The 21995-nt window shown below is 39.6% G+C and overlaps 1 protein-coding gene and 1 long non-coding RNA gene across 7 annotated transcripts in view; one reads left to right on the forward strand and one right to left on the reverse strand.

The window, feature by feature from the left end:
- Positions 1 to 20593, forward strand: part of LOC121903507 (spermatid perinuclear RNA-binding protein-like) — a 216377-nt gene extending 195784 nt beyond the window's left edge. For all 6 annotated transcript variants that reach the window (XM_042420618.1, XM_042420614.1, XM_042420615.1 and 3 more), the window contains 7 exons: positions 8571 to 8779; positions 11151 to 11300; positions 13381 to 13515; positions 15597 to 15737; positions 15881 to 16004; positions 17723 to 17773; positions 17883 to 20593. In XM_042420618.1, the coding sequence (XP_042276552.1) occupies positions 8571 to 8779; positions 11151 to 11300; positions 13381 to 13515; positions 15597 to 15737; positions 15881 to 16004; positions 17723 to 17773; positions 17883 to 17968 (896 nt within the window). In that variant the 3' untranslated portion in view covers positions 17969 to 20593. The remainder of the gene's footprint in view (positions 1 to 8570; positions 8780 to 11150; positions 11301 to 13380; positions 13516 to 15596; positions 15738 to 15880; positions 16005 to 17722; positions 17774 to 17882) is intronic.
- Positions 10486 to 11117, reverse strand: LOC121903514. Its single transcript, XR_006098063.1, has 2 exons — positions 10788 to 11117; positions 10486 to 10682 (listed from the first exon to the last, which is right to left on the reverse strand). It is a non-coding gene; the product is annotated as an uncharacterized LOC121903514 (long non-coding RNA).
- Positions 20594 to 21995: the final 1402 nt, after the last annotated feature.

Genomic DNA, 21995 nt, shown 5'->3' on the forward strand with positions numbered 1-21995 from the left:
ACAGGAACAGGTTAAAAAAAGGAGCCGTTGAGGTGCCAGATTTTTTAAGTGAAATGTATCCTTGAAGCAGAAAATTGTGTAAAAGTTATCAGATTTTCTAAACAGACTGAAAAGAAGGTGGGAAAAAACAAAGCCGCCGGAGCTGAAAGAAACATAAAAGGAGGATATCTGGAATCTTTCTGCTCCTGCGTTCGGGTTAGAAAAAGGTCTGCGAGTCAGCGTCTTAATGTCAGCGAGATTCACCAGTCAGTAACTGTGAACGTCAAACTGTCCGCTCACCGTCCAGCGTCATCAGGACACAACAGAGAAGGTTTCTCCAGGTCGTAACGTCGTCGGGTAACATTTATATTTTTGCCCAGTGATGAAAGATTCCTATTGGAGGAGAAAAAGTGATCACATAGGAGGAAGTAAAGCTGAATACTGGCTTCCTTTGTCCTCCGAAATACATGTATTGATGCTGAAACATTGATCGTACTCAGATGAGAAGTTTCCCTTTAAATTTCACTTCTCTCCAGGACACGTAGGCATCTTCCTCCCCCCCCCCCCCTCCCTCCTCTTCAAATCAGCAAGTCTCTGCTGGTCTCTGAGTGCCCTCAGCGTTCATTCATCTTCAGCTGATTATCTCACAAGTTGCTGCTCTGTAGAGATGTTTTGTCTGCCGGTTGCAGGAGTTCAGACCCAAACGATGATGATAATACATCTCATATATATATATACAGACGCCGAGAGAGCAGTGAACTTTTGTTTATTTATTCTCTCAGTATCCATCTTCCACTTTTAGAGTCCTGCTGTATGAGGATTGAAGAGATTGAAGAGATCATCAAAACTTTAGAAGAAACAGAAACAGATCATTTTCATCTTTTTTTTTTTTTTTTTTCTTTCACTGATGTCTCACAACAGAACAGAGGAGTCTGATCAAAACTTGATAAATCTTATCCGATGCTACAGATCAGCCGCGCTGGAGGAGGCTTTGTTATCCCGGCTCTCTCTCTCTCTCTCTCTCTCTCTCTCTCTCTCTCTCTCTCTCTCTCTCTCTCTCTCTCTCTCTCTCTCTCTCTCTCTCTCTCTCTCTCTCTGTGTGTGAAATACAGAACGAGTGTGAGGTAAAAGTAGTGAGGCTGCTCCAGTTGGGAGGTTATATTTGAATGTTTTTTTCTGTTGCATTACACTCCTCTTTAATAATAAAGATTCAGCACAGTCTGTCCTTTTTAATATTTTGTGCAGTGGACAACTAGGATTGGATTTTGATATCTACTTCCTGGTCGGCAAAATACACGTATGAATGTTTTATCTGACATGCCGGGATGTACGTTAAACACTTCCTGCTCTCCGTACGACCCTTAAGCTGTTCTCTCTGAACGCGACTACACTGTAAGAAATAGGGGATAAAATCCGCGGCCCTCGATTTAAAGTTAAGCTAAAATGAAGCTTCGGCAGTTTCAGTCTGTTTAGTACAAAATTCCCTCTTTTTGTTTCCGTTATCCGGCTTTTACCACTCGAGACTCAGAGGAAACTTCAAAGTGGATTTTATTCTTTGCAGATTTGAGTATTTTTGCAGTCTTGTGTTTTCAGCTGTTGTTTTTGAACTCCAGACCTCCTCGACTCGCTCTGCCTCTGTGTCTAATAAGACATGAAATATATTTCAGTCTGTATTTGTGTGGTGTTCTGAAAGAGATGAGCGATGAGCAAATGCCCAAAAGGAGCGAGTTGTGGCTAACGCAGTCAGAATGGACATAAACACAGTGTTTGCTAAAGTGTTTTACAAGGAGCTAGTGAAGCTGTAAACAGAACCGTATTCCTGCACATGCTCAGTGGTGTCTGCCTCACACAGAACTACTCTCCTGAGACTGAAAACCGCCGTTATTAGTCTTTGGAGCCGTTTCTAAACAAACACAAACAAACTAAAGCGACCAAACTCTTCATAATGAAGGAACATGTCACCCAGTGCAGCGATGTGACTCACTGACGTGTTTTTAACAGTTTTTAGATGATAACGGAGGAATAAGATATATCAGGCTTTGGATACACACACAATACTCGTTAGTAGATCAGTTCATTGTTGGTTTGGCTCTGAAATTTGTCGACAATAAGAAAAATATAGAAAATTGCCAGACTTATCCTTTAACTTGAAAAAACACAAACATATCCTGTAACGTGAACAGCTGCGTGCAACACTATGAATATCTTCTGGGAAAGACGTTAGCTGCGTCTCAAATCACTTCTGTTAGGACACTTTCATGTAGTACACTATGTACTTACTGGCGTAGTGAGTGAATTTCTACAGCGTAGTGTCGTCTCAAATCAAACACAGCCGTTGTGCACTTACCGGAAATGACGATCGCTAATTAGCATTAGCTAGCGTTAGCATTTGCGTTATCGTTCGCCTTACCAAATCATTACAGACTGCTACATTAACCCAAAAAACATACTGATGGCTTATATCCGACAACAGTATAGTGGTGCTTAGTGCTAAAAAACACATGTATAACTTACATTTGTATAATGTGGCGATGTTCACCGTAGTTGCAACGTACCCAGCTGCCATTTCCAGTTTGAAAAGTGGTCCCTCCCCTTCCGCTACGTAGCCAAAATGGCGACCATTGAGGGCGAGAAGTGTCCATAGTTCCACACTCAACTTTTTGACCGTTTGAGTGCACCATCTGGGTTCTCACAGTGCACTGCATTTATGTGCACTTATGCACTCAAAATGTTAAGTGTAAGTACAGAAGTATGTGATTTGAGACACAGCAGTTGTCTAAAAATATGCACAGTTTAAATGATATCACATCTCCCCCCTCTCTACGACCGCTGGCTTTTCTGTCTGCCTTCCAGTGTAGCCATTAGGAACAGCTGTAAACACTTAATTTCCGACATATGAAGCAGCTCTGATTGACCATAAACTAGCCTTTACTCCTCTCTCTCTCTCTCTCTCTCTCTCTCTCTCTCTCTCTCTCTCTCTCTCTCTCTCCGTCCTGTCTGTCGGTGTCACAGTAATTAAATCTGCCCTCACTGGGACGATCGTCCCCGGCAACTCTCATCTGCTTCCAGTTCAAAGGAGGTGACGGGAGGCAGAGATAGAGAGGGATTAATACTGCAGGCTGCTGCCACGCAATTATCTCACCACCTCTCACCACACACACACACACACACACACACACACACACACACACACACACACAAACAGAGTGCATTAACAACTCCCCCTTTCTTCCTCCCTGCACCTGTCCATCAGCATCTTCACATTCATATCTCATCTCATAGGTTCTCCATCCATATTCATACTGAACTGCACTTGAAGTGGCTGTCAGAGCCTCGCAGTCATTACACGCTGTCACCGCGGGTCAAAAGACGAGTGTGTGAAGGAGCTGCTGTACACTTGACAAGCAGGAAGTAAAGTATTCCTTCAGTGACATCGGTTATGTAATCGGTGATATCTGTGGGTGGTAATATGAACAGAATCAATATTAAGGTAATTATCACAGCATTATTTAGGTACGGAGCATTCAGAAAGTTGTCAGACACCTTCAGTTTTGTTGAAGCCTTAAGCTAAAATCATTTAAATTCATTTTTTTCCCTCATCAATCTACACTCAATACCCCATAATGATAAAGCCAAAACAGGATTTTAGATTTTTTTGCAAATTCATTAAAAAGTAAAAGCTGAAATATCACTTTGACATAAGTACTTAGTTGAAGCACCTGTTGCAGCCTCGAGTCTTCTCGGGCACGACGCGACAAGCTTTGCACATCTGCGTTTTGGAGATTTCCTGCCTCAGTCAGGTTGGATGGGGACTGTCGATGGACGGCCGTTTTCAGGTCTCTCCAGAGGTGTTCGATTGGGTTCAAGCATAGTCTGTATAAAAATATGGACGTAGTTACCGTGACGTCACCCGTCGGTTTCTGAAGAGCTGTTTTGAAGCTCAAAGTGAGCCGCTCCAGCCGTCGCCATCTTGGCAGTACGTGACGCTGCCTAACTCCCAGCCAATCAAAAATGGGCAAAGAGGCGGGGCCGAATGGCTGAAACAAGCCACCTAGCGGCTGGTGGACCTGTCACTCAAAGCAGCCATGTCCTTCATTATGCATAACTTTACAGCTTAATAAAACTTAAACGGGTGAGTTATAAAATAATTCACCCCCCGTACAGTTGTCATGAAAGAGGAAATTAGCTACAGAGACCAAAACCGTTGTTTGTACCAGGCTGTAAACATGTTTATTTCTGCTGTAAAGTTGGGCATTTTAACATGGGGGTCTATGGGGATTGACTCACTTTTGGAGCCTCAAGTGGCCATTCAAGGAACTGCAGAACTGGCTCGGTCGCTCAAGGACATTCACAGAGTTGACCCTAAGCTGTGTGTTTAGGGTCAAGGTGAACCTTTGGCCCAGTCTGAGGTCCTGAGCTCTCTGAACCAGGTTTTCATTGAGGATATCTCTGTACTTCGCTCCGTTCAGCTTTCCCTCAACCCCGACCAGTCTCCCAGTCCCTGACGCTGATGCTGCCACCACCAGGCTCCACTGCTGGGATGATACTGGGCAGGTGATGAGCAGACATGACGCTTAGAATAGACGCTTGATTTCATCAGACCAGAGAATCTTGTTTCTCACAGTCTGAGAGTCCTTTAGGTGCTAGGAGAGGCCTCCGTCTGGCCATAAAACCCAGATCAGTGGAGCGTTGCAGTGATGTTTGTCCTTCTGGAAGTTTCTCACATCTCCTCACAGGATCTCTGGATCTCAGCCAGCGTGACCATTTAGTTCTTGGTTACCTCTCTTACATTGTAAGTGCATTATGAAGCATTATTGTCTTCTAATGGTCAGTATGAACAGGAGGAATGATTACAACAAGAAAAACATGTTTCAATGTTCATTTGAGCTCCTGACAGTTGTTTTAAGACAGGTTTGAATAATTGTAAACCCTTCCCTCTTTGAAATCTTCAAAATACTCTCTACATGATTCACAGAGGAACATAGTCGTACTGTTGGAAGCTTGTTGTCCATCTCTTAACTTTATTTAAGAGATTCTCCTGTTTGCATGTTTCAAAGGCCTCGAGTTCAGCAAACCTATTAAAGCTGAACACATAAACCTTCAGCTCAAGGAGAATAAGCAGAATAATACAATTCTTTGTGTTTGTGGGTTTTTTTTTCCCCACATCAGTGTAACAGAAAGTATTGAAAGAGAAGGAGATGAAACATTTCTGCTGTACAGTATGTTCAGTTTTGACAGTGACCTCGTGTTCCTCCACAGTGTGGTAACGCTTTATTATTACTTTCCAAATCATTTCCAAAGATTTGGTACAAATTACAATGAAATAGAGACAAACTTCTGAAACTGATAGTAGAGTTTAAATGTAATGAAATCACAAAACCAGTGAGTGTACAAGGACAGTTAACCCCTCATGGACAGGTTTCTCTCTCTCTGGGGGTTTATAAAATAACACAAAATTAAATAAAAATACATTTTTATTTGACAGGTCCCCTTTTTTCATAATTTCCTATAAATTCTCCTAAGCGGTTGTTGATTTCCAGAGAAATATCCTTGAAAGAAGTGCTCCATTTAAACTCACACAAACATTAATTCACTATTCATTAATTGTTGGAAGAATAATTTTTCATACAGTAGATGTTCAACTGCCTGCAGACACTGACTGACTAGATTATGGCGGCAATGAATGAAATTAATTAATTGGAAGTGCACCAATGGAACACGACCTCCATTTTTTCTATTAATTGGTACCAAATTACATAGTTTGTTCCTGTGAATTAACAGTCACATATCTAGGAAATTATAAGAAAACATTTCTGTTCTGTCTGCTGTACAAAGGAGAGAAAACAGACCAACGTCAGAGTCAAAGAGGACAAACACATAAAGTATGTAGTCAACCAAGGATATGTGTTGGTTTGTCATTGGGTTGAAGGTGGAACAAGAATTCAACCCTATTGGATAATAAATACAAAGGTGAAGAGCTATACATCAAAAACAAGACAGAAAAAAGCACAACGACTCAGCTGTTCATTGAGGCCAAAGGGTTCAACTGTGTTGGGAGCATGAATCCAATATGACTTAACTATTTCACCACCTCTAGATGAGCGGGAAATCTTTTCTATTTTCTCTGTTCCCTTGAACTTTAATGAGGCTGCAGAGCAATTTGCACTATTAAAGGCTGCAAATCAATCAGCGTGCTCTTTTCTCATTTGAACTTTGCTGTCCCTGACCCGAGAAGCTCCTGATTCAGCCGCGTACTGCTCGGAAGATGCATGGACAACCCCCTTTCTACTAAATAATTATGTTAAATAAAACATACAAAGGATTAGCAGTAGCGTCTGATATCCATTAACCTTTAACCTCACAGCAGCAACAGAAGGCTTATACAACATTTGACCTTTGAAGCTTAAATAAGTCTCTGGAAGCAAAAATCTGGTTTATCCAGTTTAGTTAAAGGAAAAGGAAGGCGAGGGCTGTCAGCAGCTATCAGGGCTCGTTTTAATTCATTTCTCCTGTTTGTTTTTCTAAAGTGAAGCGAATCCTTTGTAGCTTGAAAGCACAGTCGACAAAGTTGGACTTAATGCAAACGGGGAAAAAAAAAAAGCATTTATTATGGAGACAGTCGGCAGTTTTGTCATAATAGAAGTCGCCAAATGTCACGGTTTCATTTCAATTCATCTGTGAGATATTACTGCTCAGAAGCTCAAGGGAAGCAGAGCGAGTCCTCCTCATCTCCGCTCAGTCTGGAGGTGTGAAGTGGCTTCGACTCTTGAGTGTGTCGTCAGTGTAACACCAGAGGAAGCCGGATCTCAATCCCATCAACTGCCTATTAACAGCGAGAGCAAATGAAACGGCCTCTGAGACTTCCTGGTTCTGTAATCATGTGTGAAGTGAGCAATCTGTCTTAATACTCATTACTGTGATGGAAACTAACCGTCGACGGAGTACATGTGTACCAGAGCTCAGGCTGTTTGTTTTAGGTTTGAAGTGATGACTTCACAGGTTTCTCTGCAGGTCTTGAAAAATCTTAAATAGCAGAAACATTAGTTGTTGTTTTTATGAATTTCTACTTTACAGAAGACCGTGTGATCACTGTGAACAGCTTGTGCTCTTTTGGTCGACACTGACTTTAGACCGCTCTTGAACGTTGCTGTCCTTCAAATCGTCCAAGTTCATGAGTTTAAATTAAACAGCGAGTGGTATGTGACTGAAATATTACGTTAATTTGTTGAGAGGTCATAAAACAATCATACATTTATAAAGTGTGTAAAATCAACCTGCAGTTTGAGCCAAACTAGTAAGTTTTAATCAAACAATCAAACTTTTTAACCCTCTTGTTGTCTTCCCGTCGACCGTGCAGCTTTTATCCTCCCGGGTCAGTTTTGACCCGAGAGGACAAAAGTCCACAGATGCTATAAATTTAAATAAAACATCCAGAATTGAATGAATATCATTACTTTTACTCGCAAAGTGTGTGGTATGGAACCATCCATGTGATTTTCAGGCAATTAGATGAAAGAAATCCATATTTCTGATATAAAAACGGGTCAAATTTGACTCGAGGACAACAGGAGGGTTAAGGGAATAAAATACTAATATTTTGGCAAATTTATATCTAAAATATTGTAGGAGAACCTCTCCATAAAAGCCCCAGTTTACTTCAACAGCACCACAAACTACAGCCTCCATGAAATAAATCAACATCTCTCTAAAAAAGATGAAATAAAAAAACATTTTAACCTTCATGAAGTTATTATACTGCCTTATTTTTATGTGGGTGTATCTAATAAACTGGCAAGTGAGCGTATGTGACCTGACTGAAATTCATCTCAGATTGTGTCTTTATTGCGTTCACACTGTGATGCTGCAGAGTTTATGTGAGCACAAAGTATTCAGTGATTTATTTCTTTATGTGTGTGTCCAAAACAGTTGTTCCTTTAACCTTAATCTGTCCAGAGGAAAGACGTCTGTGCAGCTCTTTCTCACAGCGTGGTGAGCTACCAGTAGGTTTACCAGTAAAATATCTTACTGGGATTGTATCCGTCGGAGGTGTATGAACATCTGAAATGTTGGATTTATTACAGAAATGTGGACTCGAGGAAAATTATCTACAGAAAACAAACGTGTAGGCGGAAGAGTTCAGAGACGATGTCAGAACTAAACGCAAACAAACGAGACAAAACTGAGAACTTTGATTATTTATTTAAAGAAAGAAAAACATGTTGGTGATAACTGTAGGATGAAGATGAAGATGAGGGGATCTGTGATGATCTGTTTATCCAGGAACTAAATCAGACATATAATGTTTCTACTGACATGAACTGATGCATAAACGTAGATTTGGTTTTGTTTGGGTGAAGTTTGTATGAATTTGTGTTATATTTATACTTGCAGAACTGTGTGCATGTGTTTAGTTTAGTTGTATGTAGGCTGGTGGGTAAACATATCAGATTTTTGTTGTTGTTGTTGATTAATGTGTCGATGAGAGAAAATTAAACTTCTAACTTATTGAATTCTGATGATCTCGCCTACATGAAATACGATAAACAGTGACCACAACAGAAACCAGTATGTCCCTCCTCCCTCCTTTTTAGTCTTGGACTGGAGGATGACGGATCCCAATCACCCCATGAACGCCCTGATGCGTCTGAACCAGATCCAGCCGGGGCTCCAGTACCGCCTGCTGTCCCAGTCCGGCCCGGTCCACGCTCCGGTCTTCACCATGTCTGTAGACATCCAGGGAACCACCTACCAGGCCACCGGGAACTCCAAGAGAACCGCCAAGCTGCAAGTAGCCCTCAAGGTAAACAGTCACCTTTTCCAGTGTGAACACACCACATAGAAGTCCAAATTCTCTGATTCCAGCTTCTCAAAGTGAATATTTTCTGGTTTCTTTAGTTGTCTATGACAGTAAACTGAATATCTTTGGGTTGTGGACTGTTGGAGAACATCACCTTGATCTTTGGGAAACATGTGATCAACATTTTTCACCATGTTCTGACATTTTATTGACAAAACAACTAATCGATTAATCAAGAAAATAATCAGCAGATCAATCGATAATAAAAAATAATCACAAGTGGCTTAGTATTACTGTTATATGGAAACAGCTACTTTTGTATTATTTAAAAAAAACAATAACAGTGATAAAACCATAGACTGTATAAAAATATGGACGTAGTTACCGTGACGTCACCCGTCGGTTTCTGAGGAGCGGTTTTCAAGCTCAAAGCGAGCCGCTCCGGCCGTCGCCATCTTGGCAGTGCGTGACATTGCCTAACTCCCAGCCAATCAAAAATGGGCAATGAGGCGGGCCGGATGGCTGAAACAAGCCACCTAGCGGCTGGCGGACCTGTCACTCAAAGCAGCCATGTCCTTCATTATGCAGAACTTTACAGCTTAATAAAACTTAAACGGGTGAGTTATAAAAACATTCACCCTCCGTACAGTTGTCATGAAAGAGGAAATTAGCTACAGAGACCAAAACCGTTTTTTGTACCAGGCTGTAAACATGTTTATTTCTGCTGTAAAGTTGGACATTTTAACATGGGGGTCTATGGGGATTGACTCGCTTTTGGAGCCTCAAGTGGTCATTCAAGGAACTGCAGTTTTTGGCTTCATTTTACAGCCCCGGAGGTTGCCGCTTGGATAAAATACATGAAAATCAGCTGATCTGTTTCCTGTCAACACATGTTTTTACATCACTGAGGTTCATATGCATTTAATGTACTGTACAAAGGTTTTAAACACTAAAAATAAAGTGAGGATGATTTAAAAAATAACACCATGAATAGTTTTTATCTATAAACATGATACACAGTTCAATAAACAGCAGAAAGTTAAAGTAAATCAATATGTTGCTGTGAGCAGCTTTGCCTTTAAACCAGCAGCAGTTCTCAGTGTTTCAGGTTCTCGGCAGGTCGGTTGTTCCTGCATCTTGGAGAAGTCGCCGCAGTTTCTTCTTCTGCTGTTTCTGTCTCTTCATGTTAATCCCAGACTGACTCCGTGATGTTGAGATCAGAGACCATCTGCTGCAGGTCTCCTTGATCTTCTTGTTGATGAAGATAGTTCTTTATGACTCTGGATGCATGTTTGGGCTCGTTGTTGTGCTGCAGATGATCAGACGCCTCCCTGATGTCGCTGCATTATTGAGAAGAATCTAAACATCTAAACTAAAACTTTTGTACAGTACATATACAGTACTTATATACATATTATCTGTGTTAAAACCCTTCAGATATACAGGCAAAAATATGATTTCAAATTGTCTGTTTTCTTCTCTTTCATTTAGGACATAGAGTGCTTATTAATGGCATTAATAATAATAATAATAATAATGATAATAATATTAATAATAATAATAATAATAATAATAGTAAAGTTTATTTGTATGTCACTATAAAATGCTTTAAACAAAAACAAACAAAAATATAAAGCAGGAATAAAAAACAATCATAAAACAGACATAAGATAAAAATGTCAAATAAGAAGATGAATGGCGACGCTGAGCTCCTCCGACAGGTCATTACTGACAATATAAATATACGGCAGGCTTCACTACAACATGTACCGACTGTGTCATGAGCCTGTAAATGAAAGGAGGAAAAAAAAAACTGAACAGCTGAGGGTTCAAAGAGTTAAAAACACCCACGTCAGCAGTCGTCCTGTTTCTTCACTGTCTGTTCTCACAGAGTCAGATCTGAACACTGAAGCAGACAAAAGAAGACAAATGACATCATTCAACTCTTCTCACGTCGATCAGAGAACAATAAATGTTCTTTTTGTGACAGTTTTTATCCAACTTCACACACGTTTATTCATTCATCGACACGTTCACACTTAGGAGCTGCCCAGTTCAGCCCAGTCTGTGGTGTTGTTGGTGTTGTTGGCCACTTTCAGCAGCAGTCGGTCGGGTTGACAGTCCTCCTCAAGAGTCATAGATGTGATTCACTTCCTGTGAGGCGTTCAGGGACCATCAGGGAACTTTAGATGAGAGAACGTTTGTTACTTTCAATATTAGACGTAGAGTCGAATCTAGATTGTTTGAAACCTTTAGAGCTTATTGAAATGTTAATTAAATGGGTTCTGTGTGTGTGTGTGTGTGTGTGTGTGTGTGTGTGTGTGTGTGTGTGTGTGTGTGTTGTGTGTGTGTGTGTTGTGTGTTTCCTCCTCAGGCGCTGCAGGCTCTGGGCTACGTGCTCGGCAGCGACGGAGACGTGGACTCGCTGAGCGCTGACGAGAAGTCAGATGGCGAAGGCAAGAACGACAGGATGTCCACCAGCTCCAGCTCCACCTCCATCACCTCCTCCACAGACACACAGGAGGTGGGGAACACACACACACACACACACACACACACACACACACACACACACACACAGAAAAACAGTTGGATTCATAACAAGTACACATGAGGTCTAGACTGATGCACAGACGGACAGCAGCCTTTTGTGAAACGTCAGTGTTTCCAACCTGCGATGTGATAAAGACTTCAGTAACTCGTCAGTGAGGTCAATTCAAAATTATCCAGTAAAGCAAGTTAATGTAAAATATAATATTATAATATTCAGCAGGAATCCTTAAATACATCTTCTCCTTCTACCTCATTGAGATTTTTTTATTTTATTTCACAAATTCTCCTGCTGGACACCAGATGTCTCCTCCTTCACTGTAAAGTTCATTCTCAGTGTTTGTTCACTGGAGGCTTCACGTTTCCACATCACACTTGTATAAGTTACATACTGGACCACGACTGGCTCCAAACTGGTTGTGATGTCACAAATCCTGCTCTTAGGTAAACACATGTTAAACTGAGATTTAAGGTGAACTCAGAGAAACAGAGAAGAAGAACAAACATCCAACTGAAGGAACAAGAAGAAGAACATGATCTCCTCTTACATTCACTCTGATGTTGTTTTTTCTGCTTTTTGTTCGTCTTCTTTGTTTCTTTTAATATTTAACATCAACCTGCACAGCGAACGCTGATGATCCAACATACTGATTGATTTATGTGTCTTATCAGTGATAAATAAATAAATAAAGTAAGTATGAGATAAACTGAAAACAATAATGTCCACTGACCAACGTAATCCTGCTCATGTCAGTATATTTGGTTGAAGAAGTTAATAATAATACTATATTATTATATATTTTATATAAATATAATAATATCTCCTTTTGCGTGTAGAACTTTACAGAAAAATAAGTTTATAAACTGGTTAAAAAATAATACAAAATACAACATAATTCTACAAATAAAACATATTAAAAATAGATAAAAAATAGGATAAATACACAATAAGAGAAACACTATGAAACCCAAAATACAATTTTGTGTATCAGAATTGTTTTGAGATCTGATGACTTTTTAGATTAATCTCAAGACCCCTTTTTGGGGCCCAGAACCCCATGTTGGGAACCTTTTTAAAAGTATTTTAAAATCAGTTTTACAGACTGGGAACCAGTGTGATGAAACTGGGGTCACTTTGTTCTTCTTTGTTCTGATGGTGAAACTTTGATATTTTAATATGTTTATAAATTGATCTTTCAGCCAATCAGAGACTATAAATTAGATCAATATTATCAGCTGTTGTCAGCAGATATCAGTATTTCTACATGTTGACCTGCAAGTAACAAGAGATACAGTCGACTTTTACACTGTAAAATGTTCTGCTCAGTACGTCTTAAATAAAATATAAGGGATCCTCATCAAAATGTTTGATATCTCTCTAAAATAAACTCTTGATTGTTTGTATTGATTGAGCTTCAGTATCAATGCAGACCTGTAGTTATAAAGAGCCCTGATAGTCATTAAAATGATATTTATGTGCCTTTATTGTACATTTATTGTTATTGAATTCTATATAATTGCTTGCTTATGTCACCTGGATGTTCTGTATATCACATGCTGGTTATCAGCAGCTTTAATACAGACAAACAAGGTGCCAAACAGCTAATAAATGTTTATATTTTACCAGCGTCTGACTGGTGGCTGCAGACAAACTAACAGTTCAAGTATCAATCAGTGATTCACGTTCTGTCACATAGTTTTCTTTTTGTGATTAACATTTTATTGAAATTTCAGATACAAGCATATATGTCGATAAGGACGGTCAGACATCCAGCAGCATGGATGTTTATACTAGTGTGGAAAGTGTGAAGATATCTGCAGTACATATTGTAATATTGATAATAAGTTTACTGCCAGCATCGATGCAGTCTGTTCTCATTCTGCATGATGGGATGGAAGGTCCTATTCTGTCAGATTGTCTCTCTGTTTCCTGACCTCCAACATGCAGGAGGAATAAATGATGTTACAGGCTTGTCCTACTTTGGGGGAAACATGGAAGGAATATGTGATAAATGTATTTTCTCTCCTCTCTCTCTCTCTCTCTCTGTCTGTAGTCCAGAGCTCCGGGTCCCATCCTGACGGCGGGAGGTAAAAACCCAGTGATGGAGCTGAATGAGAAACGCCGCGGCCTCAAATACGAGCTGATATCAGAGAGCGGCAGCAGCTACGACAAACGCTTCATCATAGAGGTTACCAAAGCACACACACACACACACTCGTACACGCTACTCCATTTTATAGATTTCCTGTCTTCCTTTCAGAGGCTTTTATTAGGAATTGATGAGAAAGGGAAGATGTTTGATGTCGGACGCTTCCTCCATATCAAAACATCTTCACACTTCTCAAAAACACCAGGAAATAAAGCTGAACATGAAACCAATTTCATCCCATGAAATCAGACAGAAGCAGTTTGTTTTCTGTGTTGTTTCACAGGAAATGTCACAGCAGCATAATGAACTAAGATCAATGTTTTCTTTGAGGATTATTTTCCTGTAATAATCATGATGATAAATGTCAACACATTGCATGTGGAGGGTTTCTAGTTTGTTTAAATAATATCTGTGTGTTTATAGAAAGAGTAAGAAGCCTTTTTCTTGAACATCTGGGAGGTGCAGTAACGTCGTCTCTTCACAAGCTGTGAAGTGAAAACAGCGGCTTCAGTCCAACATGGAGGCTTTAATCACAGTCCCGCCGTGTGTTCACCTGCATTTGGGCAGCGATCAGAGCTCAGTACAAAGTCACTGCAGTTACAGCAAAAAAACAGAAAAAATAGACTTGAAAAAGAGTTGAAGAGCAGGCTGATCAGATTACAATAAAAATTTGGAATTGATTTAAATAACAAATCTGTCTGTGAGATACAGACGACTGAAAATGCCTCCTGTGTAGACAGCAGGGATGTACAGAGAGTCCAGTATTTGTGTTTGTTGAGGCAGCAAAATTATTTGTATCTGTAAGTGTTACAATCAGTGTTCATGAATAAACTACCTTTACGAAGGAGGTCCCCACACTGGGTCTCAAACTGGAGTCTCCCAGATCATAGACGACTGATTACTGAGATAAAACTTTACTCATCACCTCATTGCAGACAGACCTCTACCTGGTTTATACACCCATAACACAGAGACAGCACAGCGTGTAACGAGTAGAAGGAACTTCAAAGGCGATTCTTGCTTTGTACTTTTCGTTTATTGCTTAGTTTTTACAACCTAACTTTGTGGAAAGGAGAAGGGGAACAACAGGTTATGGAGAGTCTGTTGGGAGCACTTTGCATGTGTCAGTAGCTCAGCTTTATCTCTGGGGAACACCCCCAACAAATAATTTTTAGAATATTTGTATGAAACAAATATTCGTTTAAAACCCACTATTTGTGCTTTGCCGAATAATGTATTTGTATTCGGGCACACCCCTAGTTTACAGAGTGTAAGATGTGGCTGCTACTGACAAACGTTTATTACAAGTTCTTTTAAAATGACTGATTTTGTCAACAAAAAGGCAGAAAAACTTTATAGTGAAAAAGAGAAGCAAGTAAATCTTTGAGAAGCTTTAATCAGGAAATGATAGATTTTTTTTACTTAATGGTGAAAGTCATTTATTATCAAACCTGTCAGTAACTTTGATGATTCACTAAACGTTTTATTCCACCATCTTACTTCACAATGTCAGTCAGGGGCTTTAATCTTTAGGAATCTCACAATTCAGTTCTAATTATTGGTGTATTTGATTCAGAATCGTCAACATAACTATAAATATTTATTAAGAATAGAGACAAACAGATTTTTGAAAAAGCCCGATAACGGTCCAACCTGACAGATGTTGGGTGAAAGGAACAGAACTGAGTATCAGTGTGTCTGAGTGGAAGATGCTGCATCTGTGACGTCTCCTGAGGTCCAAATAAAAAGAGCAGAGTGTCACGTTTCCTTTGCCGTGTTTGACGGTTTCTATGAAGTTATGTTAACCAACAGCAGCACAGCGCCACACACAACTGTACACATAGCAGAGTGAAGGAGGAATGATGATGTCAGTGCTGTCAGGTGGAACAGTGAAGTTTATTGACACCTCATTGATCCAAGTTGAGCTGTGATTGGTAGTCTGCCATGTCTCTCGGCCAAGTCACAGCTGGAGTTTGATGACTTCATGATCACCCGATAATACTGTGTAATCTGATTCTGACATTAATCCTGCTAAAAAAAAAAAAAAAAGGAAGACAAATACATATACAACTTATATACCTATTGAAGTACTCAGTCCTGTGTTTTGTGCTGTGTAACAGGTGGAGGTGGACAAGCAGGTTTTTCGGGGGACTGGTCCCAATAAGAAAGTAGCTAAAGCCAGCGCTGCACTGGCCGCCCTGAACAGCTTGTTCTCCGGCTCCAAATCCACGACCAACAAGAAGAAACGACCCAATCCTCCGGTGAGTAAAGAGCCAGGATACAACTGACTGACACGCTGTAGTGCGGTGATGTGTATTTCTATGATATGGACGACTTTCAGATTTCCCCACAGACTCTGAACATCCCTCCGTGTATTTGTGTACTTCTGTGTGTTTTTGTGCAGCCGAAGCGACCCGTGGCCTCGGTGCTGACGCTCCCGGCTCTCGCTGCCAGACCTCCACGAGTCCCCGTCATCCCCAGAGCTCCTTACATCAGCACCCCGCCCACACATGGATACATCCCCCCAGGTGAGTCACATGACACAAATCTACCTGCACACATCTCACATAGCAGCTCCAAATATCATACAAGAAGCACATCAGCAAGTCTTTTACTTTCTACATGATTTATAAGCACAATATTGGCGAGAAAACCACTTATATTGTGTCTCAGTGTGTTTAGATAACTAACAAGCAGAACTGAAAACATAAACTTGAATCATAAAAGCTGTGAATATTACCGTTAGATTCATCTGTAAGCAACGTTTTCAAACAGCTTTCAGATGGCGAGCGGTCGCCGTTACCACCTGCGTTGTTTTCAATGTAAACACGACAGCAGAGGTCGGTTTTTCAGTTTGATGCTGTGGTGCTCATCATGTGACCATGGCAACCACAGAAACCACAGTGAGGGGAAACGATGCAGGAGTTTACTGATGTCTGAGTTTCCTGAATGATGCGTCTCTCCACCAGCAGGGAACAGACACATCCGTGAAGAGAAACTGTGCTGGAGCTACATCAAAGTCTGATTATCTGGTCTGACACAATAAACGTTAATGATAGTAGTTGGTAAAACATACTTTATATTGCTCAGCACGTCCTCTATGTTAGACTACAACCTGTTCTGTTTAGGTGTGATGAGATTATACTACATAGGTGGATAGCAGCAGTCTGATGGAGGCCCCGTTCACACCTGGTATTAACATGCGTCCTCAGTGACCACATGTGATCGGATCTCACTTCCCCGCTCTACATGCAAATAAACACGGACATCATTTCTGTTTTCAAAGACCAAATTCGTTCGTTATTCGTCCAAAGCTGTGTTCAACTTGTTTGATAACAGGATAAATATTTAGGATATAAATAAATATGCTGCATCGAGACAGAGAGAGAGAGAACCGTGCGCATTTGAGCATAACTTCATTGATTATTTAAATCTCCAGGGGGGGTTGGTCTAATGTTAATCAATGTTCTGTGTTCTTCTACACATCCAACAGATCAGCTGTTACATACAGTACAACTGTTTGGAGTAAAGCAGTCGTCCTCCTGATAAATCCTGAGCTCATTATGTTTTGCAGCGCAGCAAAACTAAACTTCTGAAATATCTTTTTAGACGGACAAGCGAAAAATTAATGGTTTAATTTCTATTCTAACTGTCGATTTGAAGAGGGAAACGAAAAAAACGGGAGGTGGATTACGTTTTTAATTCACATGACAAACTAAATAACTTGTTTATCCTGTTATCAGACAAGTTGAACAGCTTTGGACGGAGGGTCGTGTGTCTAATTTTCCGGGAAATAGAGGACGTCAGCTGAGTAGGCTGTCCTTCAATGTGGTCCAGGACACATTGCGTTTACACTACTGAAAGAATGTGGCCACATGCGGCCCAGACCACCTCCGAATGTGGTCTGAGTGATCGGATCTCAATCCGTCCTCAATGCGTTTTGGGTGCGTTTACACCTGTATTTACAGCTGTCCACTTGTGATCGCATCAGCGTAGACGGATTTTAGCGCCAGGTGTAAACAGGACCGTAGAGTACAGGCTGGTAGGACTGAAGGTACCCGGCAGCTGTGGCGGCCTACCGCTCCTTGTCTGAAAGCACTTTTACTGTCTAATCACACGAACCAACTTTTTCCATATATGTTAAAACCAAAAACAGTATTGTGAAATAAAATCCTTCAGATATTAACACAGTGTAAATATTCTAAGCAGTAATTACAGCTAATAATACTTTCTTTTTTCCTGGCAGGTTTTGGTGCTCCGTATGGTTACAGCCCTGCAGGCGCCCTACCTGCCTATGGTAAGTTGCAGTCACTGTATCTGATCAATAATCCATCCATTTGATTTGCTCATCACCACATCCCAACATTTGAGTTCTTTTTTTTTGTTTTTTCTTTGCTCTTCCTCAGGTTTTCCCTCCAGATTGCCCTCAGTAGTTGTCCCAGTCATCAGAGTCCCCACAACATACCCCGTCACCCACCTCTACCCCTATTAGGACCTCCTACCTTCCCTCACCTCACCCTCCTCACCTCGCAGGAAAATCACTTGTTAAAGGAATATCCTGACTTTGACTGTGTGTTCACGACACAAGCTTCAAATAGTAAAACCAACATATAGCCTTACTGTGTGTTTCTATAAATAGGGAAATCTTTCCTAGTCTTACCGAGTCAGATATAAAGGATGGATATCAGTTTAGCCTAACCTAACTCCCCCATTAGCATCAAATCATAGCATGTTCCCTCTGGACAGCAACCAGCTAGATTAAATTGGCCATTAGAAAGTTGTGCGTCTATGTTGCTACAAGCTGTGTGAACACAGTTTGACAAATAAGCTCTTTGATCATCAAACCGTTATACATTGAAAAACTGACTTCAGCGTTTAGTGAGCTGCAGTGTGTGAAAGACTGCTCAGGTTAATATTACACCAGGGAGCTGATCATCTACTGTAGGAGACTGAATAAACATTACCTACTGTATAAGGAACTAAATGAAAATCTACTGTAGGGAACTAATTAACCACCCCCCATAGTAACACCCCTCCCCCCCCCAAAAAAAACAAGAAGAAACACTGAAATGAACTCCAAAAAGCACCAACCAATACAATGACTACTACATATCTGCTGTGAGTAAATAAACATACTGTGTTAGGGAACTAACTCAACATCCACTGTAGCGGATTAAGTAAACAAAATAGATAGTCACTATAGGGAACTAAAAGAAAACATCAACTGTACACCAACTACTAAATATCCAACGTAGGAAATAATAGGACTATACTCTGATAGGAATTAAAGGAACGGTTCCCCTACAGTGGCTGTTTTAGTTCCCAATGGGATGTTTAGTTCCTTACAGTGAAAATCATCCTCTGTAAGGGAACTAAAGAAACAGCCATCATAGCAAACTAAATTAACAGCAATTGTAGGGAAGAGAAAATAATATCCACTCTAAGAAACTTAACATACTCTTTTGGGAACTAAAGAAAGGCCTACCATACACCAACTAGTAATATAAAATACAGGGAACAAAATAAATATAAACTTGTAATAAGTGTAACATCTTGTGTATGGAACTAACAAGACCACCAACCATACACAAACACTAAATATACAATGTAGTGAACTAAATAAACTGCAAGGAGCTAAAGGGAAGTAAAGAATCATCAACTGTAGACCAACTATTAAGGGAACTAAACATCCACCATAGAGAACTAAATATACAGTCACTGTAGGGAACAAAAAAAGCCACTTAAGTACAAAAACAAGAACATATCCCATGTAGGAAACTTACCTCTGTTTCAAACTAAAGTAACAACTTCTACAGTGGCTGTTTTTATAAGTTTCCCAGAGGATGGTCAGTTCCTTACAGTGGATATTTATTTAGTCTCCTACATTGAATATTTAGGTGTACCGAGTTTGCTTTTCATTCCCTACAGTGGCTAACTAAATATCCACCAAAGAAAACTAAATATTCATTGTGGGGAATTAAAATAACAACTAAACTAAACTAAAAATATATATATATGTTATACTCTATTTATTAGGATCCCTTACAATAGTTATACAATAGAAAAACAAAAAAGGAAGGATCAAACAACTTTACAATACAACAACTACTAAATATTGAGTGTAGGGAACTAAACGTTCAACGCAGCTAACTAAATAAACAGCCATAGTAGGGAACAAAAAACCCCACCACCAATCAAACATTATCTGCAAGGAACTAAAATAAATGATTCCTCTACAGTTTTGTTAGAACCTTAATGTGGATATTTAGTACTTGGTGTACAGTTGTTTTCTTGTATTTGGATAATTAGTTCCCTGTGGTGGCAAACTGCATATTCACCAGAGCGAACTAAAAAAAATTAGACACTGTAAAGAAATGAACATACTCTTTTGAGAACTTAAGCAACTTAACCCTACAATTTCTTTAGTTCCCTACAGGTGTTTTCTTTTAGTTCCCTACAGTGGGATTTTTATTTACTTCACTGTGGTGGATAATGAGTTCCCTACAGTGGTTAAAAGTTATTGTAGGGAACTAAAAACACAACTACTAAATATCCACTGTAAGGACGTAACATCCTCTGTTGGGAACTTGAGAAACAGCCACTATAGGGAACAAAATACACCACCAACCAAACACTGACTACTAAATAACCAACTGGGAATTAAATAATTATCCACTGTAAGGAGGAAAATATCTTCTTTAGGGAACTAAAGAAACAGCCAGTGCAGGGAACTAAATAAACACCAAATATGCAGATAGAAAACTGATGACATAGAGACTTAAAACGGTAACAGATCAGACAGCTTCATTGTCAAAAAGTTAATTATTCCTTTAACGGTCACTGATGGATGTGAACGTTGTTTTGTATTTTAATTTCTCTCTTGTTTTCTAATGTTTTAAGTTCCTGTGGAGAGAGAAAAAACAGGTTTACAATAATCGGTTGCACTGAGAAACCTTTTCCTTCTCTTTGGATTTTGAATGTCCGAGTTTACATTATTACAGTTACTGTTGAGTATGAGCCATTTTGTGTTGAGTTAAAATGCTGTCTTTTCAGAGAGGTTTTATTTTGACCTGTTTGTAAGTAATATTCTTTTTAAATAAATGAATATTTTTGTCAACAGCTGAGTAACTTGTCATTCGTAATGTTTTCATGCTTCTTGAATTTTATCTACACGTCCAGGTAAGTGCAGATGTGCAGTTACTTAATTTTCCAAAAGAAATTTTATTACCTCTTATCATAAAATAGTATTTTACATTACTCGACCTCAGTAATCTTTGTACTTTCAGATCCTAGATAAAGTGCCAGCCATAATCTGTGTAATATGAGGTTATGTTTCTATAACCTGAACCGCTGTCAGTCACCCATCAAGTCTTCTTCTGTTCCACTTCCTGTTATTAGTCATTTAAACATTAATCAGCCCTGATTCATCACTCAGATTTTAGTCGTCAGTATTGAAAAGATTCATCTTACCTCATGTTTCTACTGAAAGCTCTCAAAGCATTTTACCTTTATCTTGTCAGGCAAGACATTAAGAACAGTTTCTTATTTACAATGACACTTGAAAGACTAAACCACATTAAGCACATCCCCCATCCTCACTGGACACCCAAAAAATAAACAAATTAGAGAGAATAAATAAATAAAATTATTAAACGTGTGAAAACAAAGAGGCTTTGTCAGTTGGAACCAATCAATAGTCAGACACGTAGTGCAAATATGTACACGTAAACATGCATACATATACACACACTTATACTTTGGCCATATTTTGTATCAATAATAATAACATTGTGTTTGGGAATGTGGCAACATGACTATAAAGAAGTCAAGAAACACAAACAGATGAGGTTATAAAAAACAGGTTAGCCAAATTAATTTGGAAAACAAAAGCCAACTGTAAAACTACAGTTTAGACTAAATGCTTCAACTTTGACCTACTGTACTTCCTGTAGTTGTGTGAACACAGTTTTCCTGCACAATGAGGGATTATTACTGACATTTGCACTCATTCAGTTTTAGTGGTTGGTTTGTTTACAACCTGTCTGATTATCTGACTGCTACTGCTACTACTGTCTGACTTTTCAGCGATGTTGCACGTGTTCCCTGAGTGAAAGGTTATAATAACTGACTGTTATGTAAGCCCCTCCCCCAAACAGTGATTATCCAATCACAGTTAAGCAACCATAACTAGGCACTGTAGCTTTAGAGGGTGGTCTTTTTTTCCAAAACCAAAACACACATGAACAACAGTGTAAGGAGTGTGTTTATATGTTCTGACGCATCATGCAATTGTACAATGTGATCTATCTAGCTATCAAGTAAATATTTGAGACCCCCTTTACAAGGTTTTAGTTTTTCCAAAACCAAAACACACATGAACAACAGTGTAAGGACTGGATCAAGCTGTGTTTATATGTTCTGACGCATCATGCAATTGTTAGCATGCCCAGCTAACTAGCTAACTACCTACAGAGGTAACCAAGCATTACTTCCAAAGCCAACAATCATCAACAGTTTGT

The sequence above is a fragment of the Thunnus maccoyii genome, chromosome 9 (genome assembly GCF_910596095.1).
Source record: "Thunnus maccoyii chromosome 9, fThuMac1.1, whole genome shotgun sequence".
Taxonomy (NCBI): domain Eukaryota; kingdom Metazoa; phylum Chordata; class Actinopteri; order Scombriformes; family Scombridae; genus Thunnus; species Thunnus maccoyii.